Source organism: Geotrypetes seraphini, chromosome 2 (genome assembly GCF_902459505.1).
Source record: "Geotrypetes seraphini chromosome 2, aGeoSer1.1, whole genome shotgun sequence".
Classification (NCBI taxonomy): domain Eukaryota; kingdom Metazoa; phylum Chordata; class Amphibia; order Gymnophiona; family Dermophiidae; genus Geotrypetes; species Geotrypetes seraphini.
Genome location: NC_047085.1, coordinates 448,426,657 through 448,447,372, shown reverse-complemented (window position 1 = coordinate 448,447,372; position 20,716 = coordinate 448,426,657). Strand labels below are relative to the sequence as shown.

Here is a 20,716-nt window from a genome sequence, read left to right as displayed (position 1 = left end):
TTTCCAGAGAAAGAAAAATGGTAAAACCAGAGCACATAATTTGAGGTTGAGGGGTGGTAGATTCAAAGGCAATGTTAGGAAATTCTACTTTACGGAGAGAGTGGTGGATGCCTGGAATGCACTCCCAAGAGAGGTGGTGGAGAGTAAAACTGTGACTGAGTTCAAAGAAGAGTGAGATGAAAACAGAGGATCTAGAATCAGAAAATAATATTAAAAATTGAACTAAGGCCACTATTGGGCAGACTTGCACGGTCTGTGCCTGTATATGGCCGTTTGGTGGAGGATGGGCTGGGGAGGGCTTCAATGGCTGGGAGGGTGTAGATGGGGTGGAGTAGGTTTTAACAGCGATTTTGACAGTTGGAACCCAAGCACAGTACTGGGTAGAGCTTTGGATTCTTGCCCAGAAATAGCTAAGAAGAAAAAATTTAAAAAATTTAAATTGAATCAGGTTGGGCAGACTGGATGGACTATTCGGGTCTTTATCTGCCCTCATCTACTATGTTAAATACCTATCTGTTCAGTAACTTGCTTCATGGAGTTTTTCTCTCCTGTTGATTTTTATTGAATTATTGTATTATTATTTCCTCTTCCTTCCTTTATCTATGTCTCTTATGTATGATGATGATGATAATTGTTCATCCCTTTTCATCGGTACTGCAGTTAGATTGTTGAGCCCATTGGGACAGAGAGGAAAATTACTGTACTTGATTAAATTTTTGACTATTGTATAAGTCTAGTTTTATTTATTTGTTTTCTTGTAAGCAGCTTCAAGCCAGTGTAGTGATTTAGACATATATAAACTCTGCATTAAATTAAGTCTAGGAGAGTGTGGCAGAGCAGTTAGAGCTACAGCCTCAGCAGTCTGAGGTTGTGGGTTCAACCCCACACTGCTCCTTGTGACCCTGAGCAAGTCACTTAAACCTCCACTGCCCCCAGGTACATTACATAGATTGTGAGCTCGCCGGGACAAATTGGGCATATGCTTGAGGTCCAGGTATGTAAACCCGGTCTAAGCTGCGTTGGAAGGACGAGTTAAAAAATTGAACAAATAAATAAATCTAACAGCAGGCAATGGGTCTTCAGAATCTGTCCGCGGTGAATGCGTTGTAGATATCACCAACCCAAGAACTTACTCCTTACGAATACATCACATTAAACCACACAATAACCAACCAGAACAACAATAGTGAAAGTAAACAAGAAGAGCAGACAAAACATACTCCCCCCCCCTCCCCCCACCCATATACTTACCTCACTTCGCGTCTCTCGCAGCTTGCCTGCCCCAAGGAAAGAGGGGCGTGTAAGCGCATGCGTCTGGTCCCTAACGGGCGCCTGGTTCTGGGTGGAGGGTGGGAGACGTCACCAGGAGCGCGCGCCTGGGATTCGCCGGCCGCTGCCATGTTGGAGAGGAAGTGATCCGCCGCCCGGTCTCGGAGCGACAAGGGCAGGGGCTTTTCCGTTTCCAGGCCCTTGGAAGCTAGGGCGGCGGGGGCCGAGCGGTGGGGTCAGAGGTTCCTCGAAGCGTTGCGCGTTCCTGCTGCAGTTGCCTGCCAGCGGTTTTTCCCATCCGCTCCTCGCCGCCAGTGAGCCCCGGGGCGGCGGCGGCGGCTGCCTCTGCTGCTATTGCTGTTGTGGCGGCGACCTGCCAGTGAGGAGGCGGTAAGATGGCGGACCCGGCGGAATGCAACATTAAAGTGATGTGCCGCTTCAGGCCTCTGAATGACTCGGAAATCGTACGAGGGGACAAGCTTATCTCCAAATTCCAGGCTGAAGATACGGTGATCATCGCGGTGAGTGGCTGGGGCGGGTGTTCGGGGCTTGACAAGTAAAGAAAACTTGTAGCTGGCTTTCGTGTTTCTCACCCCTAGCCCGTTCATGGTTTCGTAGGTTGAACGTGGTTTTGGGGAGTCTATGTAACGCTGGGCCCTTCCCTCCCAGCACTCCCTCACCCGAGAAGATGAGAGCAAAGACAAATAGCTAGTAACACCCTTTAAATACTTTGCGATTTAGACTATGACAATAGATCCATTACTTCTAGTGGTCTTTGCTCTTGACAAACTATTCAAGATTAATAATGACTTGGTAGAAGTGCTAAAGCATATACAGTGTGTGAGTGATCAGAGAAGGACTGATATCTGCTTATTTTTAGAAGGGTCCAGATAACGAATTAAGTAATTGGTGTAATGGAGATAGATCTGTGGTATGACGTTTTGCTGCCATGTACAGTTGGATTAGGTGCAAGTAGATTTTTTCAGGTGTCTTTGGGATTTATCTGGTTAGTGAGCTTTCAAGAATGGAACACAGTTTTTTTTAAGCATTAACTCTACTAGAGCTATAAAAAGTGTCACTTGTTTTTAGGCATGTTACCTTGAATGCTCTAGTGCAATCATTTAATATTAATAAGTAAATTGTGATGCTTGAATAATTGAAGTATAATTGCTCTATAAGGCCCAACTAGATTTCTTCTATATATGAATGTCTAATTTTTTTTATTTTTTTTTAAGTAGCTTACTGGCTTTTTCTGAGACGGGGCATAGGATTTTATTTACTGATTTTGACTACCTCATTAATTGCATTTATGTTTATATTTGGTCTTTTTACTGCTGTTATGCTGCTAACAAAATTTTATGTTGAATTATACTTGTATACTGCCTTGGGTGAATCTCTTCATAAAGGTGGTTAATAAATTCCAATAAATAAATAAAAATGAACTTAATGAAAAATAGTTGAATTTGTTCTGACAGTGTCTGTAGATCTGCAACAGAAAATACATTAAGGTGTGCTTTTATGAAGCCACATTAGGCTTTTTTATCACTGGCCGCAGCAGTATTACCTCCAACACTCATAGGAATCCTATGAGTGTTGGAGTTTTTACCACCATGGCTAGCAATAAAAAAAAGCCTAACGTGGCTTCATAAATGGGGGACTAAGTAAACTGTAGTACCTAAAACAATTTTTTTTTGTCTAAATGTGTAGGAAAAGTTTTTAAAGCAAATGAAAAATTTAAAATTTACGTGTGCCACTTTTCTTGTCTCTGACAAATCCTTTTTGTTTCCTTAAATCAATCATCTCTAATTTTCAGGCCAGAAAAGTTTTTCTTGGACTTCTTGCTAGTCTTCCCTCCCCTGTGGTTCAATCAACAATGATGATAGGCTTAAAACTAGCATCATAACATCACTGCTGGGTTATTATTTCCATGAGATAATTGTTTTGTTAGAAGCTGTCAAACCAGTTTGGTAATGCTGTAGAAATCATATTAAATATGAAACTGACATACATACAATAGAGTTAAAGCAATGATACTAATCAAAAATGAACAGAAGCATTACAACCACCGATGAAAACAAAAACTGTGGATACAGATGTTCTGGAGATAATTTATTAAACACTGACATATAAAACCATGAAAATTCAATTTAAAAAGTACAATGATAAAAAATACTGTGATAAAAATCCAACTGGATCCTACATGGTCCGTGTTTCGGCAAACACGCCTTCCTCAGGGATCCAATGGTTTGCAATCTCACATATAAAAAATTGGACTGAAAACAGTCTATTGTCTTTAACCATGTAAGCAAAGAACACTGCAGACAAGCTGAAGTAACAAAAAAAATGCTAAGAAGACAGTTATTATGTATATTGACATTAGATCCCTAGTATGTGTCAAATTAGGATAAAAACTTGTGTACTGTAACTGTACATTATGTATGTTTAACCTGGAACCCCTTCTGAGCGCTTTGAGGAAAATGGGATAGAAAATGAATTAAATAAAATGTGTCCTGTTAATGGATAGACTTTATTTACATACACAGTATTTGATAACTGTATGTACACAAGCATTAGGATTCAACAGAACCTTTTTTCTTTTAATAAATTAAACACTGATTTGTGAATAGCATTCCAGCTTCTCTTCATTGCCATGATTCAGATTCTAGCGCTAGTACAGTAGTTCTTGCATTATGTATATTTCATGATTTCTTAAAGGCTGGTAGATCTTGTTGCACTTTATTAAAAAAATATATTTATTACTTACCCACCCTCCACCCCTTTTACAAAACTACACAAGAGGTTTTTAGCGCTGAATTCTCTGCCCTGCTCCGACGCTCATAGGAATTCTATGACCATTGGAGCACCAATCGACACTAAAAAAACCTCTTGCACAGTTTTGTAAAAGGGGGGATTAGTTATTTGGTTCAAGGTAATACTAATGTGCTTGTGACTAGTCATGGAGAGCTACAAATTAGCAATAATAGAAACTTAGAGGAGCAATCAGATCCTCCAGTACGTTGGAAGAATGCATTATACTTATATTTCCCTATACCATCATATCAGTTCCTTTTAGAAACAGAATATGATGTAGATCAGGCTTGTTCAACCTGCAGGCCAGAACTCAGCCTGCCAGCCTCAGTTTCTTGGCCCGCAGAAGCTCTATGAACTCCTCAACAGTGCTTCAATGGATCCTCCTTCCCTGCTGGAAATGGTCCAAGAAAAGTTCCATGAAATCCTCCAATGAGATTCATGCTGCTATACTGCAATTGATCAAACCGGAAGCTTGAGCCATGCAATGACAGAAGTTGAGGCTAGTCCTGTGGTATCAAGTCTCGTGAGATTTAATACCATGAGACCAACCTTAACTTCTGGTGTAGCATGGCTTGACCTTGTGGTGAAAACCGGTCATGGCAGAGAAGCAGGAATTTAATTGGAGGACTTCATGGAGATTTCTTGGACCACTTGTGGCATCACAGCAGAGAAGGAGGATCCGTCAAAGCATTAGGTAGTGAGGCAGAGAACCTGGCAAGGAAGCAAGCAATCAGATTAGGGAAACAAGGCGGGGGGGGGGAGGTTACATATGAGAGAGGGAACTGGTGAAGTTTGGGGAGGAAGAGAGAGAAAAAAGAAAGAAAATCAGTCAGATACTAGGAAAAAGGTAAATGGAGAGATTAATAGTGCAGGGGAAAAAGCTGGGAAGGGAGAAGAACAGAAGAAAGCATGTATTTGATTTTGAGATTACCATTAATGTTACTGTTATAGTGGAGAATAGTGGCATAGCTGCAGGAGGAGGAGGGTCTGGGCTTAGATCCCCTCCAAACCTGCATAGAATCCATTAAATGGTTGGTTGGGGTGCCAAAGTTCCACCAGTCAAATAAATTTTCTGCCGAGCTGCTCCTCTTCCTGACTCTGCTGCAGTAATCCAAAAGTTAGCAGGGTTTTTCAGCTGCTGATGCTGGGAGTCCTGGGTTACTTCAGGACTACCAGGAGTAGAGGAGCAGCTTATCAAGAAATTTCTTTGCTGGTGGGGCTTTGGCATCTCTGCCAGCAAAGGTGCTAATTTTAATACAGATGGGGGTGGAGGGAATATGTTGTTCCTCCCAGTCCACCTCTGGGACCCCCAAACTGAGAAGGATGGCTGTGACTCTAGTGGGGATCCCACATGTGCCTTGTATAAGAAGCTTGGAGAGGTTATGCCTGCCTAGCCCCAATTGCATTCTTCTCAGCCCACAGACCTGCTTCCTCTTCTCCCTTGGGTCCAAGCTAATAAGCAACCAAGGAAGGAGTAGAGACTGCAACTCTGTAGCATGTGCTAGTTCTATTTATGTCAGAGGAGATGGAACCAGCACAGAACACAGTAGCAGCAGCACAGAAATGTGGTCCCATGCTACTCCTTGGTTGTTCATTAACATGGACCTGGCGGAGGTGAAATAGTGCAGTTTTTAGCACTGGCAGCAGTGGTAACAGCTCTGAACTCATAGGAATTCTATGAGCATCGGAGCTGTTACTGCTGCGGCCAGCGCTAAAACAGTGCTATGGTTTTGTAAAAGGGGGGGTGGTTAACCTGCCTGATTTACTTTCAGTTGCAAATACTATAAATCCCAATTGCTTTTTCTTTCCTTGTACTTTACTCTCTCAGACCAAATTTTTTAAAAAAAGTACTACTAGAACTTTAATTGTTAACTTCTGTTCTTTCATGTTTTCAGACGTTAGGAATCTTCTTTGTGAATTCCTTGTGCATACTTAGAACCATAGGATACGGTCAAATATAATTTACTAGTCTTAAGGTTTAGTTTAGTTTAGCTTTAAGCCCGTTACATTAAACGGGTGCTAGAATAGATGTGTGTGTCGGCCTTTCTTTCTTTTTCTCTCTCTCCTTGGCCGCTTTCTGTCTTTCTGTCTCTCTCTTTCCTCAGCTGTCCACCACCACCCCTTGCCTTCTCTCCCTGACCAGCAGTAGCCCTTCTCCCTTCATTTTACCTCCCCCCTGTCCAGCAGCACCTCTTTCCTGCACCCCCTGTCCAGCAGTAGGCCTTCTCCCTTCCTTTTACATCCCCCCCCCTGTCCAGCAGCACCCCTTACCTGATCCCCCTGTCTAGTAGTACCCCTTCTCCTTTCCCTGCTCCCCCTGTCCAGCATCCGCTAGCCCGGGCAGCCTCGGAGATTTTGCTAGGCAGGCCCACCTCGCATTATCGAAGTGGGCCAGCCTAGCAAATGCCCCGCGGCTGCTGCGTTTGCTGGTCTGGGGATGAGAAGAGGCGTCCCGGCAGCACAGGAGTCAAACCGCTGCAATAATAAATCTGGATCCAAGATGGCCGCGTGCTGATGAGAGTGAGTGAGACGCCGCCAGAGATTCTAACGAATAACATTTGCCTAGTGCCGTTTCGATGCCGAAAAGGAGAGGGAAAGGCGCTTCTGGAGCCTCGAGGCGCCTGGAGACTCCTCTTCAGATGTCCATGGAGGATTTTTTGCGGCTTCTGAACCAAGAGGCAGTAGTTGCATCGGGGAGTCGCCCGCTGGAATCGCCGGGAAGGAGTGAGGTCGAGGCAAGCTTCCCTGGGCTAGAGTCGACTCTGAGCCCCGACGCTAGAACCCCGCCCCCTCAGCCGCAGCGTGCTAGCTCTCCACGGGAGAGTAGTCAGTCCGAGGAGGCAGACTTCGTTTCCCGGGAGGCTGGAATGGGCGAAGCACTGGAGGAAGACGAGACTGCGGTGAGAACAACAAGGGGACTTGAAACAGAGCAAGGCTTCCAGAGAGAGAAGACTGCCACTGCTGTGGAAGTTGGGACAATGCAAGCAAGTATATTCTCTGTTCCTAAACCCATGAATGTTACCCTAGACTCAATTTGGGACTTAGTAATTACTCTGGGACAAACATTGTCACCACAAATTAAAGTACTAGAAGAGAAATACTTAGAACAAAGAAATGAAATAAATGGACTTAAACAGGAAAATATATCGATGAAAAATAATGTGGAAAAAATAGATAAAAAGATAACTGAAGTAACTCAAATCCAAACGACACTGATTAAGGACAATCTTAACCTTAGGAGAAAGGTGGAAATGATGGAAAATAATATGCGATTGAATAATCTTAGATTTTTGAACTTCCCAAAGATTCCTTCTCTATCAGCAAAAGAAGTTTTGAAAAAGTACTTTTGTGAAGTTCTTATTGTTCCTAATGATGCCTTTCCTCCTTTTTCCAAAATATATTATTTGCCAACATCAAAAAATTCGGAAGAACAGCGTCCACTAGAACAACAAGGTCAGGGTGAACAAATGGATATAACATTATTATTGGAATCTTCAATGAGGGAGGTAGCTATTCCAGCTACCCTATTGGCTACGGTGGTTTTATCACCAGATAAAAATTGGATATTACAGCTTTATTTTAAGAATAGACATAAAGAATTTCTTGGACATAAAGTTCAAATATTTCCGGATGTGACAAGGGAGTCTCAGAAACGAAGGAAGGAATTTTTGCTTCTTAAGCCTGGGGTCACTGCAATGGGGGCATCATTTCTTTTACGATATCCTTGCAAATGCATTGTAAAGTACAAATCTTGTAATTATATTTTCTTCGAACCCTCTCAGTTGACAGGATTTCTCTCCAGTAGGGGCCTTGAAGGGGATAAAGAAAATCTCAATGTACATTCTCATCTGACCGCCTAATTGCAATTTGAATTATTCTTTTTCTTTTAATAGTTTCTCACTCAGGAACACCTTGGATCTCAAATTTTGGGACTTTAATTTTGATGAGTAAATAGTAATTTTGTTATATAGTTGTTACTTCATTTGTTTTATATTATGCTGACTCAATCATATTCTGTACAAGAAGTTTATTCTTGATAATATGTTCAAAACATAAATAAAGAAGAAAAAAAAAAAAAAGGAGTCAAACCGCTGCATGTACCGCAAGTCGTCACAAGCTGGCGCACGAAGCCGCCACACGTGCCGCAAATAGAATACAGCCACGGAAGCACACACCACGCTGTCAGGGATCACGGCCTCCTAAATGCACATGCGCGCTTAGGGTTTTATTATAGAGAATTGTAAACTGTGCAATTCTTGTTTGATATGTGGTCTGTGAAGCTTGATAAATTGATTATGCTGCCTTGAATTGTTTTTCCTTCACTATTTTCCTCCGGATATTCATCTACCACCTGTTTTTGTAAGGAAATACAGTGGTACCTTGGTTTGCGAGTGTTTTGCAAGACGAGCAAAACATTTGCAAAATCGGCACCTCGGAAACTGAGCGTGCCTCGATTTACGAGCGCCCCCTGCGAACCGGCACCCTCCCCCCCCCCCTGCGATCCGGCACCCTCCACTCGCGTTGCACCCCCTCCACACCGCGATCTGGCATCCCCCAGGCATCCACCCACCCGATCACATTTCTTACCCCCGTTTGGCACTGGCACCAACGCACAGGACATGCCGGTGCCAGTGCCCGAAGATCTGCCCTCCTTCGCGCTGGGCCTTGAGCATCTGTGCATGCTCAAGGCCTTCAGGCTCCCGTTCTCTCTGAGATTCTCGGAGAAAGGGGTAAGAAATGTGATCGGGTGGGTGGGTGGATGCCTGGGGGATGCTAGATCGCGGCGGGGAGGGGGTGCGACGCGAGCGGGGGGGGTCGCCGGATCGCGGTGGGGGGGCAAAACGAGCGGGGGGATGGCAGCTCATGCGGGGGGGCCTTCATGAGCGGGGGGAGCAATGCCGGTTCTTGGGGGGGGTAGCGCCACTGGCCTCGGGGGGAATGGGAACATATCAAAACGAGTTTCCATTATTTCCTATGAAGAAACTCGCTTTAATATACGAGTATTTTGGTTTATGAGCATGCTTCTGGAACGAATTATGCTCGTAAACCAAGGTACCACTGTGTTTTATTTTTTTCCTAGATCAAGCTCCTTCCCTAATCGAGGTTCAATAACAAAATCAGAACACTTCCTGACAAAAGTCATAACTGAATATATTTTCTTTCCTGAATGGTCTGTTGTACAGAAGTAGACAGCTGTTCTTTAAACAGTCTAATTGTAATTATTGAGGCATTGGGCTTGCTACAGATACAACTTGAGAGATTCTTCTCTCATAGCTTAGCATTAAGAATAGAAGATTCTCTGTGGCCTAATGGCTTCATGTCTAAAGGAATGAATGCTGGAAGTTGGAAGAATGCTGGCTCATACAGAGAAAGGGTACATTCAGCATAAGGAGGTAAGAATGGCTCTTGTCTGTACTCATTTTAAATATTATATAGTATACAGTTTTAATTTTCTCCATTTGTGAAAGTAGCTTCTTAGCCTTCTAGCTAAGATTAAAAGTTAGGTTTGAGCCAAGAACTGGAGGTTGGTCCCTTGTTTTGTTTTTAACTGATTTTGAGAAATGGTAGGGATTAATGCTTTGCCACTTGAGGTGGAACTCAAATGGACATTATCCAGGCAAGAAGAATTAAACCTCGTTTGTTTGTTTTTTTAAGCACAATTTACAAAGACTATAATGATTTGTATTTGTATAAGTGTTGGTAGTATTATGTGTCCTGCTAAATATGATCTGTGCAGAATAGAATCCCTGCATTGCACCTGAATAACCTCTGAACTTTCATGTGGTGTTTTCTGCCTGTTGCTGGTCAAAAATTGAATGTCATTTCTGAGTTAAAAGCAGCAGTTTCTTTTACCCTGAGAAATGGAGCAGAGAGTAGCCATATAAAGCCAACTTGTATCCCCAAAATGCTATTTGCCTTTCTTATTACAGCAATAGTTTTGATGTTTGTGGCTTCATTTGATTTCTATTTTCTCTCATTCTGTATGTTGTAAAAAGGATCTAGGCATTTGATGCATTTATTAAAATAAAAATAAATAAACTTCAGTTTGAAATTAGTCATGATCTCAGCAGGGAGGTCTAAATATTAAAAAAAAATTTGTCTTTAAATTTGCTGCATTAGAAGTTTTTGCCAACATCAGTTTATCAAGTTCTTTGGCAAGAGCTCCTTGATGCAGTAATGGGTTCCTCCTACCTTTGTTATTTTTAGAGTTCTAGACACCAATCCCTCTGCTTTTAACAGTCTGCCAAACAAGCAGCAAGACACAGCAATGAAATCTGAATGCCACCCGCACAAATCTAGCACAATAGCTTAATATAATGTGTCATGTCTCGGATCACCCAAGACTTCTGGTTTTCATAAACTGAATATTTTAGTACCGGTAAATGTTGTTTTTGATATTTCTCTATGGCTATTTGTTTTAATTATGATGATCTGAGAATTTCCGTTAGGGATTTTCAAGGAATAATCATATTTCAACTTAACACTGGCTTTTACAAAGCCACAGTAGAGGTTTCTACCGCAGGCCAGCGAGGTAAATGCTCCTACGCTCATAGAATTCCTATGAGCATTGAAACATTTATCTCGCCAGCCTGCGGTAGAAACCTCTACTGCAGCTTTGTAATATGAACCCTAACTGTAGTTTCTTGATTGAATTATTGTGATGATTCTTTTTTTTTAATTATGATATTTTCATCTAATTTTTCCAGTGGAATGAATGAATGAAGATTTACATTCATACTTTTTACATTCATACTTAAAATGACAGTTTATGTTGGCTAGTTTATATTTTCATCCAGCTGACTGTCACTTTATCACTTGCAATTTTGCAACTTAAAAAATAAAACAAAACTTACCTTCTAACACTAATACAATTTAGCCAAGCTAAAAGTTGGTCAAGTTGAATTACTCAATGCAAGAGCATATTGTAGCCTGTAGCGAGAAATACAATTTTTAGTGAAATACATTTTCTGGAGTTAAGTGCACTCTATAGTAGTGATAGTGTGTATGTAAGTTGTTTCAACAGCACTGAACTTCCTAATAAGCCTAACAGAGGATGGAGTACAAACAAGGTGTTAACAGTTATAGGTATGTCCCAAACTCCAAATTATGAGAAACTAACTTCAAATTGCAACATTTTTCTTTCTAGACTTTCTAGCTAGGTTAATGTTAGGTGTAGTGCTGGTAACTCATTTAGGGCCTACCATGAACCTGTCACACTTGTGCTAGCCCCATAAGCTGATCATGACTTGTTGCTTGTAGGCAGCAAAGACTATATTTATGCTTGATATACCACCTTATCTGTCAAGCAGGTCAAGACAATTTACATATTACAAATCAAAAGGAATGCCATTATATCAAAGAAAAAGTTATAAGGCAAGGCCAGAGAGAGAGCTTTGGGTTTCCTGCTTAAGAAAAATTGATATGGCTGAGTTGAACTGTTGTCTAAAATCATTAAGCAGGCTAAAGAGTTCTTCCCCAGAAACAGTGCAAAGACTAGTTCTAACTTAATGTCTAGGAGAGGTCATATTTTTTTCCTTTGATTTGCTTTGTTTTGTTTAAGATTCTGTGCTCCATGTGCAGTTTCCTTTCTTGCATACCATGTGTTGCTGTGCTCCCAGCTAACTCTCTCTGTTTTCATACAATATGATAAAAAGTTGTTTGGTTGCTATGTAAGTCCACATTCAAAGAAAACAAAATGGCAGATAAGGTTTTATCTTGTCTGCATATTTTCATTCCTGGTGGAGTACATCACATTCTAGTGCCTCCCATGCTTTCTTTAATTCTGTTTTTATTTTCAGGAATATGTATATGTTTAAAAAAAAAAAAAAAAAAAAAACCCCCAAACAAAACAACAAAAGCATCATTCAAAAAAAATTTAGGAACTCACTAGGAGGCTGTTCTAGGCATCTCACATTCTTGTGTAAAGAGATATTTTCTGTTATTTCTAAGGGTGCATTAAGGGGATCTGAGGTTGGTAAATCTAGAGTGTACAGATATGTGCTAAGCGGTTTCCTTTGCTTTGGTTGTATGAATATTGGTAGAAGTTTGGGAATTGTGATGTTTTCTCTTATGGATCATATCTTTTTCCAAAGAATAATAAAATGTCTTTTGGAACAAAACTTTATCAGTGCTGTGTGGTATGGGAGTGTCCTAGACTCGGGATCCCCATTATAAGTGGAATTAGATTCAAATTATTGATGTTGACTGATCACATTTTGTAGTCTAGTTTCCCAACCTATCTGAAGTCCATGATGACCCTATATCAGCCCCTTTGATCCTTGCATTCTTCATAAGCTAATTTACTCATTGTTCATGCTCATACTAAGTTATGTCTAGAGATTACTTAGCATGCTAGTTTCTTTGTCTTCCCTAAAATTCACTTATAGCTTTATGCACAGAAGGCTCCTATTGTAAATTAAAGACTGGGGGTAAAACTCAGATAGTCTAATGCTCATTCCTCGGTCACTGAGAACAGTATGTAACAAAATGTTATATTTTTTTTTGTTCCTGGGTAATAAGCGTTCTTTCTTAATTCCCTATGCCAATGGTTCTTAAACCTGTCTTGGAGGGACCCCCCAGTCAGTTGGGTTTTCAAGATATCCCTAATGAATATACATGAGGCAGATTTGCATATAATAGAGGTGACAGGCATGCAAATCTGCAGGCAGACCTTAGGAAACTGGAAGACTGGGCATCGAAGTGGCAGATTAAATTTAATGTGGACAAATGCAAAGTGATGCACATTGGGAACAATAACCCTAATCACAGTTACCGGATGCTAGGATCCACCTTGGGAGTTAGCGCCCAAGAAAAGAATCTGGGTATCATCGTAGATAATACGATGAAACCTTCTGCCCAATGTGCGACAGCAGCCAAAAAAGCAAACAGGATGCTAGGATTTATTAAAAAAAGGGATGGTTAACAAGACTAAGAAAGTTATAATGCCCCTGTATCGCTCCATGGTGCGACCTCATCTGGAGTATTGCATTCAATTCTGGTCTCCTTATCTCAAGAAAGATTTAGCGGCACTAGAAAAGGTTCAAAGATGAGTAACCAAGATGATAAAGGAGATGTAACTCCTCTTGTATGAGGAAAGACTAAAACGATTAGGGCTCTTCAGCTTGGAAAAGAGACGGCTGAGGGGAGATATGATTGAAGTCTACAAAATCCTGAGTAGAGTAAAACGGGTACAGGTAGATTAATTTTTCACTCCATCAAAAATTACAAAGACTAGGAGACATTCGATGAAGTTACAGGAAACGAATAGGAGGAAATACCGTATTTTTCACTCCATAAGATGCACTTGTTTCCCCAAAAAAAGTGGGTGGAAAAAAGGGTGTGTCCTATGGAACTAATACCCAACCCCCCCATTACCTTATTTAGATCGGCGCCTGTCCCTCGTCCGCTGCCGCCGCTGTTGGTGTCTCCTGCAAGTAGAGGAAGGGATGCTCTCTGCTCCTGCCGCTGCTCTTGGCCACCATAAAAAGAGAAAGGGAAAGGCAAGGTGGGTGCAGCGATTGCACACCGCCGGCCCAGAAGTCTTACCCCCGTTGTCAATTCTGATGTCTGACTGAAGGTCCCGGCTGGCCCGGACCTTCTCTCCGATGTCAGAATTGACATCGGGGTAAGGCTTCTGAGCCAGCGGCCTGCCATCCTGCACCCATTTGGCTCTTCCCAGTAATTTGTTTCTTCATAGGGGGTGAAAAGCCGCTGTAGGAAGTGAAGTGCCGCTGGGTACCTGCTCATCCCTTGCTCTCAGTGCCGCGCTCTTGGTGCTTTAGACAAGAGTCCCCTCACCCTGCCGCTGCTGCTTTGTGGACGTGTTTTCGCAGTGGTAGCAGCAGGAGGCAATTAAAACCAGCAGGCGGGCGGGCAGGCTTGAGGGTGGTGGAAGAGGACAGGCTGGAAGGCAGTGAGAGGAACTTAGGAGGGAGGGAGGAAGGGACAATTGTTGGGCCTGAGTTGGGGGGGGGGAGATGACAAAGGTAGTCAGGGGAACATAGGAGGAAGGGACAATTGTTGGGTCTGAGTTGGGGGGGGGGAACATGACAAAGGCAGTGAGGGGAACATAGGAGGGAGGGAAGAAGGGACAATTGTTAGGCCTAAGGATGGAAGGAAGGAAAGAAAGAAAGAAATTACCAGACAGCATAGGTAGGAAAAATGATTTTATCTGCAATTTAGTAATCAAAATGTGTCAGTTTGGAGAATTTATATCTGCTGTCTATATTTTGCCCTGTATTTGTCTATTTTTCTATAGTTGTTACTGAGGTGACATTGCAGTCATCTGCCTTGACATCTGTGCCCTTTCCCTGCCCGCCCTGTCCCAGCCTACCACTAGACCACCAGAGGGGGGACAGGGTGCAGAGCCTGGCAGGGAGGGGGGACAGGATGCAAAGCCTGGCAATGAGTGTGGGGTTGGGTGCAGAGCCTGGCAGGGAGAATTTGGTTCAGAATGTTTTTTTCTTGTTTTCCTCCTCTAAATTTAGGTTGCGTCTTATGGTCAAGTGCATCTTATGGAGCGAAAAATACGGTATTTTTTCACTCGGAGAATAGTTAACCTCTGGAACACATTGCCAGAGGTTGTGGTAAGAGAGGATAGCGTAGTGGTTTTAAGAAAGGTTTGGACAATTTCCTGGAGGAAAAGTCCATAGTCTGTTATTGAGAAAGACATGGGGGAATTTACTGCTTGCCCTAAATCGGTAGCATGGAATGTTGCTACTCCTTGGGTTTTGGCCAGGTACTAGGGACCTGGATTGGCCACCGTGAGAATGGGCTACTGGGCTTGATGGCCATTGGTCTGACCCAGTAAGGCTATTCTTATATTATATTTGTCCTGTTGCTTTATTACAAGAAATACTGGCCTACCATCCTATATATGACAGAGCTCAGTTTTTGTGTTCTCTATCTCCACCTTTTGATGGATAGTATCTACATTCATCTGCTGTGACTAAAGGAAAGAAAGTTATCAGATAAGACATAATTTTTCCTCCCACTGGCACACTCAATGCATTTCAAAGAAGATTACAACAGCATCAGGACCTTACTAGTTACCTTAAAGCATGATAAGTATAGCTGGGAGGTCATTAGAGACTTCAAAATGTTGGAGTTCCTAATGGATTTCCAAGATGGTTTTACCAAGTTTCTCTGCTATCTCTGCCTTTGGGACAGCAGTGACATAAAGGCAGGACTGGCCACAACAGACCGAGTTCTCTATGGGGTCATTCCATGTCAAGTGATCAGATTCTTGGAAAGTGCCCTGCATGACCATCACGGATTTTGATGAAACTTCATATGCAGAGTCCAACATTTCTCAAACGAACTTTGGTAAAGTTTTAGTTTCACCTGTGGAATATTTGTGGAGATATAGCCATTTGTTTGACCCCATACCACAATGAAATACAGTACTACAATGACATTCTGACAACTTTGAGACACAATATCTCCCTAGCTGTGTTTCCAAAAAAACTGAAACTTAGCTACCCTGCACAACTTTTTGAGCTCTGTTCATTGCTACCAATAACAATTTTTGCCGAGCACTGATTGAATGCCTGAATTACAGTAAACTTGGCCGAAAAAATTAGTGCTCCAAAAAAAGTCAAAGTTTGACATTACTTAGCTCCCACAATAATTGAGTAATAAATGCGAAATTTGGCACATAATGTCTCAGTACAATGTTGTTTTCAAACGTACAATTTCAACCTCCAAGCTCTTTCCATTAGTTTACAAATTAAATGTAAAGTTGCTAATTTGTGTAAAAAGGCCAAAAATAGGGTATTTTCAGCCTGCTTTTACAGAAAAATACCTTTTAGAAACTCTTTCAAATCAGTCTCATTAGAAAGAGCATATTTCAAACCCCCTAGAAAAGTGGACTTCATTTTTCAACGCAGGTTAACAATGGCTGAAAAAGGGGGACAAAGTTGGGAGACATTGCCACGGCAACAACCTCTATTTCAACATAGTTCTGTCATTTTTAAAGTTACAGTTTTGTATTGACGTAGTATTACTACTACTCTATTGCGTTGGTCCATGGTGACATTGTCACTACCAGTTCAAGAGTTTGAACTGGCAACCCCATCGCCATAGGGGTCACGCCCGATAGCTGTGCAATACCAGCCACGGGTGGGCCACTTCGTCCAGGTTCCCAAGCCTCGCATTTGGTTTCTTTGTCAAGGTTCCAAAGCCTTTTGTTGGTATCTTTCTGGTTCCAAAGCCTAAATTGGGTGTCTTATATGGTTCCCAAGCTGAAGTGAAGTCCACTTTGATTTTAACTGCCAGCAATCTTTATAACATTCTGTTAAATTTTTGAGCCACTTTCTTCAATGCAGTTTCTGGAAATTGATATTGGCGGCCGGATGATGTAACTGAAGGGGCACAAAGCATGCAGATGAGGTGTTGCTCTGGAACCCAACAATTGCCTTTCTGGCCAATAAAACGAATGAGCTGGACCGTGAGGATGCATAAATTTTATCAATGCATCATTTTGTTCAATTGAGACTTCAACAACGTTGCCTATCCACCATTGATTATCGTAAGTACAGGCAACGTAGCAACCAGGAAAGATTTCGGACACTTTCAAATTTGGAATGGCAGTATCAGAAATTTTGGCAACAAAATTTATTGTGTCATTTGAAACTTTGCTGACACGAACCGAGTTTGAGTCGACTGGTACAAATTGGTGGTGCTCTCTGGTACCGGCTACTGTGCTGCTTTCATGCCATCTTTCTTCTTGAAACTTTTTGCTTTCTTCAATTTCTTCTTTTGGAACATAAATGTATTTAACTCCGTGTATATTTTGGTCACAAAAGTTAAATAGATCCTTTGGCGTCAATATTTGATCCGTTGATGGTCTTTGGAGGCTAGCCCGGGCAGCCAGTCGTTTAGTTGTTCCACCAACTCCATCGCAGGGTGATTTTCCGTGGCTAGTTCCAAAAAAATTCCATTCAGCCTCAATGTTGAAATCATTTCTGTGATTGCACAAATTCACAAAGTTCTTGTAGTTTTTATATTGTGCAGCTGAGCCGTCACTGAAGTAGTATATTTTGGTAATGTTTGTTTGAGTTACCAAAAATTTGATCAACTTTTGAATAAACACGTGTGCAGATATCGTATCATGTTGCATATGATCAGAAATAATGCAACAGTTTACAACTTGCAATGTGCCCACTTCATTGAGGTAATATGCAACAAAAGGATGTACCGTAGCTTGTGAATTTTCCCAGTGAAAGCCTTGGGCGGCATCCTGTACAACAAATGAGTAATTTTCAGCGAAATCCATCAAAATGATAATTTCCGTTTCTTTTAAGCCTGTCTTCAACATCTTCAAATATTCACTTTGATGTTTTGAAATGAAATGGTGGCTTGTCAACTTCCAAATCTTGCTTGCAAGTCTTTCAATAAAGTTGTCCATGGTTAGTACGCTTGTTTCTAATGTTTCACGGTCAGCGTGAACCCATTGCTTAAATTCTATTGATTCTTCTGGATCTAAATCCTTGAATATTTCTTCCAGGTATGCTGTTAGTGCTTCTTCACCAGGGCAGTTTTGACATCGTTGTAGCATACAGTCCTTGACATTTAGGTCGCACACAGTTTTTTCCATAAGAACTTTGTAGTTCTCTTTGACATTGGCGCCTTGTAGCATGAGCTTTACATTTTGATGTATCGTGCAGACACACACGGAGTGTGCACCTGATGCACCAACGGTTACACACCACTTTGGCCTGTGAGCTCACAGAATTTGGAAAAACCAATTTCAGTTCCGTATTTGTTACAGTACGCCACGTACAGCTCTTTTAAATTGCACAACAGCAACCGCTTTTGCTTTTGTAATTTTAAACCATTGAGGCGGACTGAAATGCAATCTTTTTTGCCAGGACATATTCTGCTGAATTCATCGTCTTCATAAAAATCTTGAACTCTATTTGCAATTTCTTTTGGAAGGGACTTGCCAATTTTTGCATCAAGTATAGAACAAATGCCTTTCTCTTTCTTTACTTTTTGGGCTGTTCTGACCATGTGCTCTGAAACGCCAAACTTCATTGCTGTTTCCTTTATTGACCAACTTTTTGGGGCCATCGTCAATAATTGAACTTTCATTGACCTGTTGGATATTGCAATTTTCGTTTTCATTTCTTCAATGAGGTCAGTGTAATCTTCACATAACTTGCATTCTACAGACTGACGAGACGGCCCAACTTCTTCAGCTGAAACTCCAGCAGCAGATGTAATCTTCTTGGCTATCACATTCTGCACACGTTCAATTTTTCGTATCACATAGCCGGCTTTATCTCTACTAGCTAACCTTCGAATTTTCAATGGAGAGGTTCCTAAAGCAGTCAAGCTTTGATCAACTGCATTGGAGATGCTGATATCAAAATCGTCTGAAGAAGATGCTGCAGTAGCTTCACTCATTGAAACGTATTGGGCTTTGCACCTACTGCAAAGTTTCTGACCTGGCTTGATATTTATTTTTGCCACTTTTCTAAAATCATTAGACATGGCAAGATCGACTTTTGACAATCCACTTTGAACAATGTGATTTTTCTTTTCAAATGGATTACAACACGATGTTTGCTTTAATTCGTATTTGTCAAGATACTTTGCTTTGTGATGGAGGCAGATTTGGTCTTTATCCATCAGTTCAACTTCAGAGCGCCGAGTGATAAGCAATTTTTCATCGGTTGACAAATTATGTAAAAAAATGAGCCCACATTTTTTAGAATAAAATGTGCCGTCATGACACTTTGACAACAATTTTTGCCCAATGGCACAGTCTGGCAGAAAAGGATTATTATTAGTCGATTCGTTGGCATCCATTTTAAACTGAATTAATAATAATGTAAATCTGAAAAAGAAAACAAGTTGTAATTTGTGATCTGCATGCAACAAAATTATCACCTCAATTTCTAGTTAGGAATAATCATTAATTAAGAACACTATAATTGTACCCAAAGCTTGAGTAAAAATAAACAGGGAAAAACAGTGTGAAAAGTGACATAATTGTAAGTTGAAACGTAGGCCATTGCCATGGTGACATCTCCCAACTTTGTCCCCCTTTTTCGGGCATTGTTAACCTGCGTTGAAAAATGAAGCCCACTTTTCTAGGGGGTTTGAAATATGCTCTTTCTAATGAGACTGATTTGAAAGTTTCTGAAAGGTATTTTTCTGTAAAAGCAGGCTGAAAATACCCTATTTTTGGCCTTTTTACACAAATTAGCAACTTTACACTTAATTTGTAAACTAATGGAAAGAGCTTGGAGGTTGAAATTGTACTTTTGAAAGACTTCTCAGGAAACTACAAAGCCTAGAGGGAGATATACAAAGATGGATAGGCAAATGGCTGGAAAACAGGAAGCAGAGAGTAGGCATAAATGGGAAGTTCTCAGACTGGGAGAAAGTGACTAGTGGTGTACCCCAGGGCTCGGTACTTGGGCCGATCCTTTTTAATATTTATATCAATGACCTGGAAAACGGAACATCCAGTGAGATCATCAAATTTGCAGACGACACAAAACTCTGCCGGGCAATCAGATCGCAGGAGGACAGTGAGGAACTCCAGAGCGATTTGTGTCGGTTAGAAAAATGGGCGGAGAAATGGCAGATGAAGTTCAACGTGGAGAAATGCAAGGTAATGCATTTAGGCAGTAAAAATAAGGAATACGAGTACAGAATGTCAGGTGCAACTCTGGGAAAAAGTGAACAGGAAAGGGATCTGGGTGTACTGATAGATAGGACCCTGAAGCCGTCGGCACAATGCGCGGCAGCGGCAAATAAGGCAAATAGAATGTTGGGCATGATAAAGAAAGGAATCTCGAGTAGATCGGAGAAAGTTATAATGCCGCTTTATAGGGCAATGGTCAGACCCCACTTGGAATACTGCGTCCAACATTGGTCTCCCTACCTAAAGAAGGATATAAAACTGCTGGAGAGGGTGCAGAGACGAGCAACTAAACTAGTGAAGGGTATAGAGAAACTGGAATATGAGGATCGACTTAAAACACTGAGATTGTTCTCCCTTGAGAAAAGGAGACTGCGTGGGGATATGATCGAGACCTTCAAAATACTGAAAGGAATCGACAAAATAGAGCAGAGAAGATTATTTACATTGTCCAATTTGACACGGACAAGAGGACATGACATGAAGCTAAGGGGGGGCAAGTTCAGGACTAATGTCAGGAAGTTCTGCTTCACACAGAGAGTGGTTGACATCTGGAATACTCTCCCAGGAGAGATTATTGCGGAATCGACAGTCCTAGGCTTCAAAAGCAAACTAGATGCATATCTCCTTGAGAGAGGCATATAAAGATATGGTTGGATATAAAATAAACAAATATATAGGGCAGTAGTATATATCTTTATAAGGCCAAGAGTCTAAAAAGCTTCAAAACATATAGCCTCAATCAGAGTTAGAATACATTCATTTATGACCTCAGCAGTACAAACTGTGAGAAAGGTTTCATTCACAGTATAATTTGCACTAAAGTTGTCACCGGTCAGAGGTTTCTATCAAATCTTATTAGTTGATACATTTTTATTTATTTTTCAAAATAGATTAAGAGAAAATACTCATCTCTTTATCAGAGCATAGCAGGGGTTCTTCACCGACATAGGCTATGTTTCGCCACCTAGGGCTTTATCA

At 41.4% G+C, this 20,716-nt stretch overlaps 1 protein-coding gene across 1 annotated transcript in view; it reads left to right on the top strand.

Moving 5' to 3' along the window:
• Nucleotides 1–1,333: 1,333 nt before the first annotated feature.
• Nucleotides 1,334–20,716, top strand: part of KIF5B (kinesin family member 5B) — a 195,222-nt gene continuing 175,839 nt past the window's right edge. Inside the window, exon 1 of the mRNA XM_033931498.1 lies at nucleotides 1,334–1,790. Coding sequence (XP_033787389.1) covers nucleotides 1,665–1,790 — 126 coding nt within the window. The 5' untranslated portion in view covers nucleotides 1,334–1,664. The remainder of the gene's footprint in view (nucleotides 1,791–20,716) is intronic.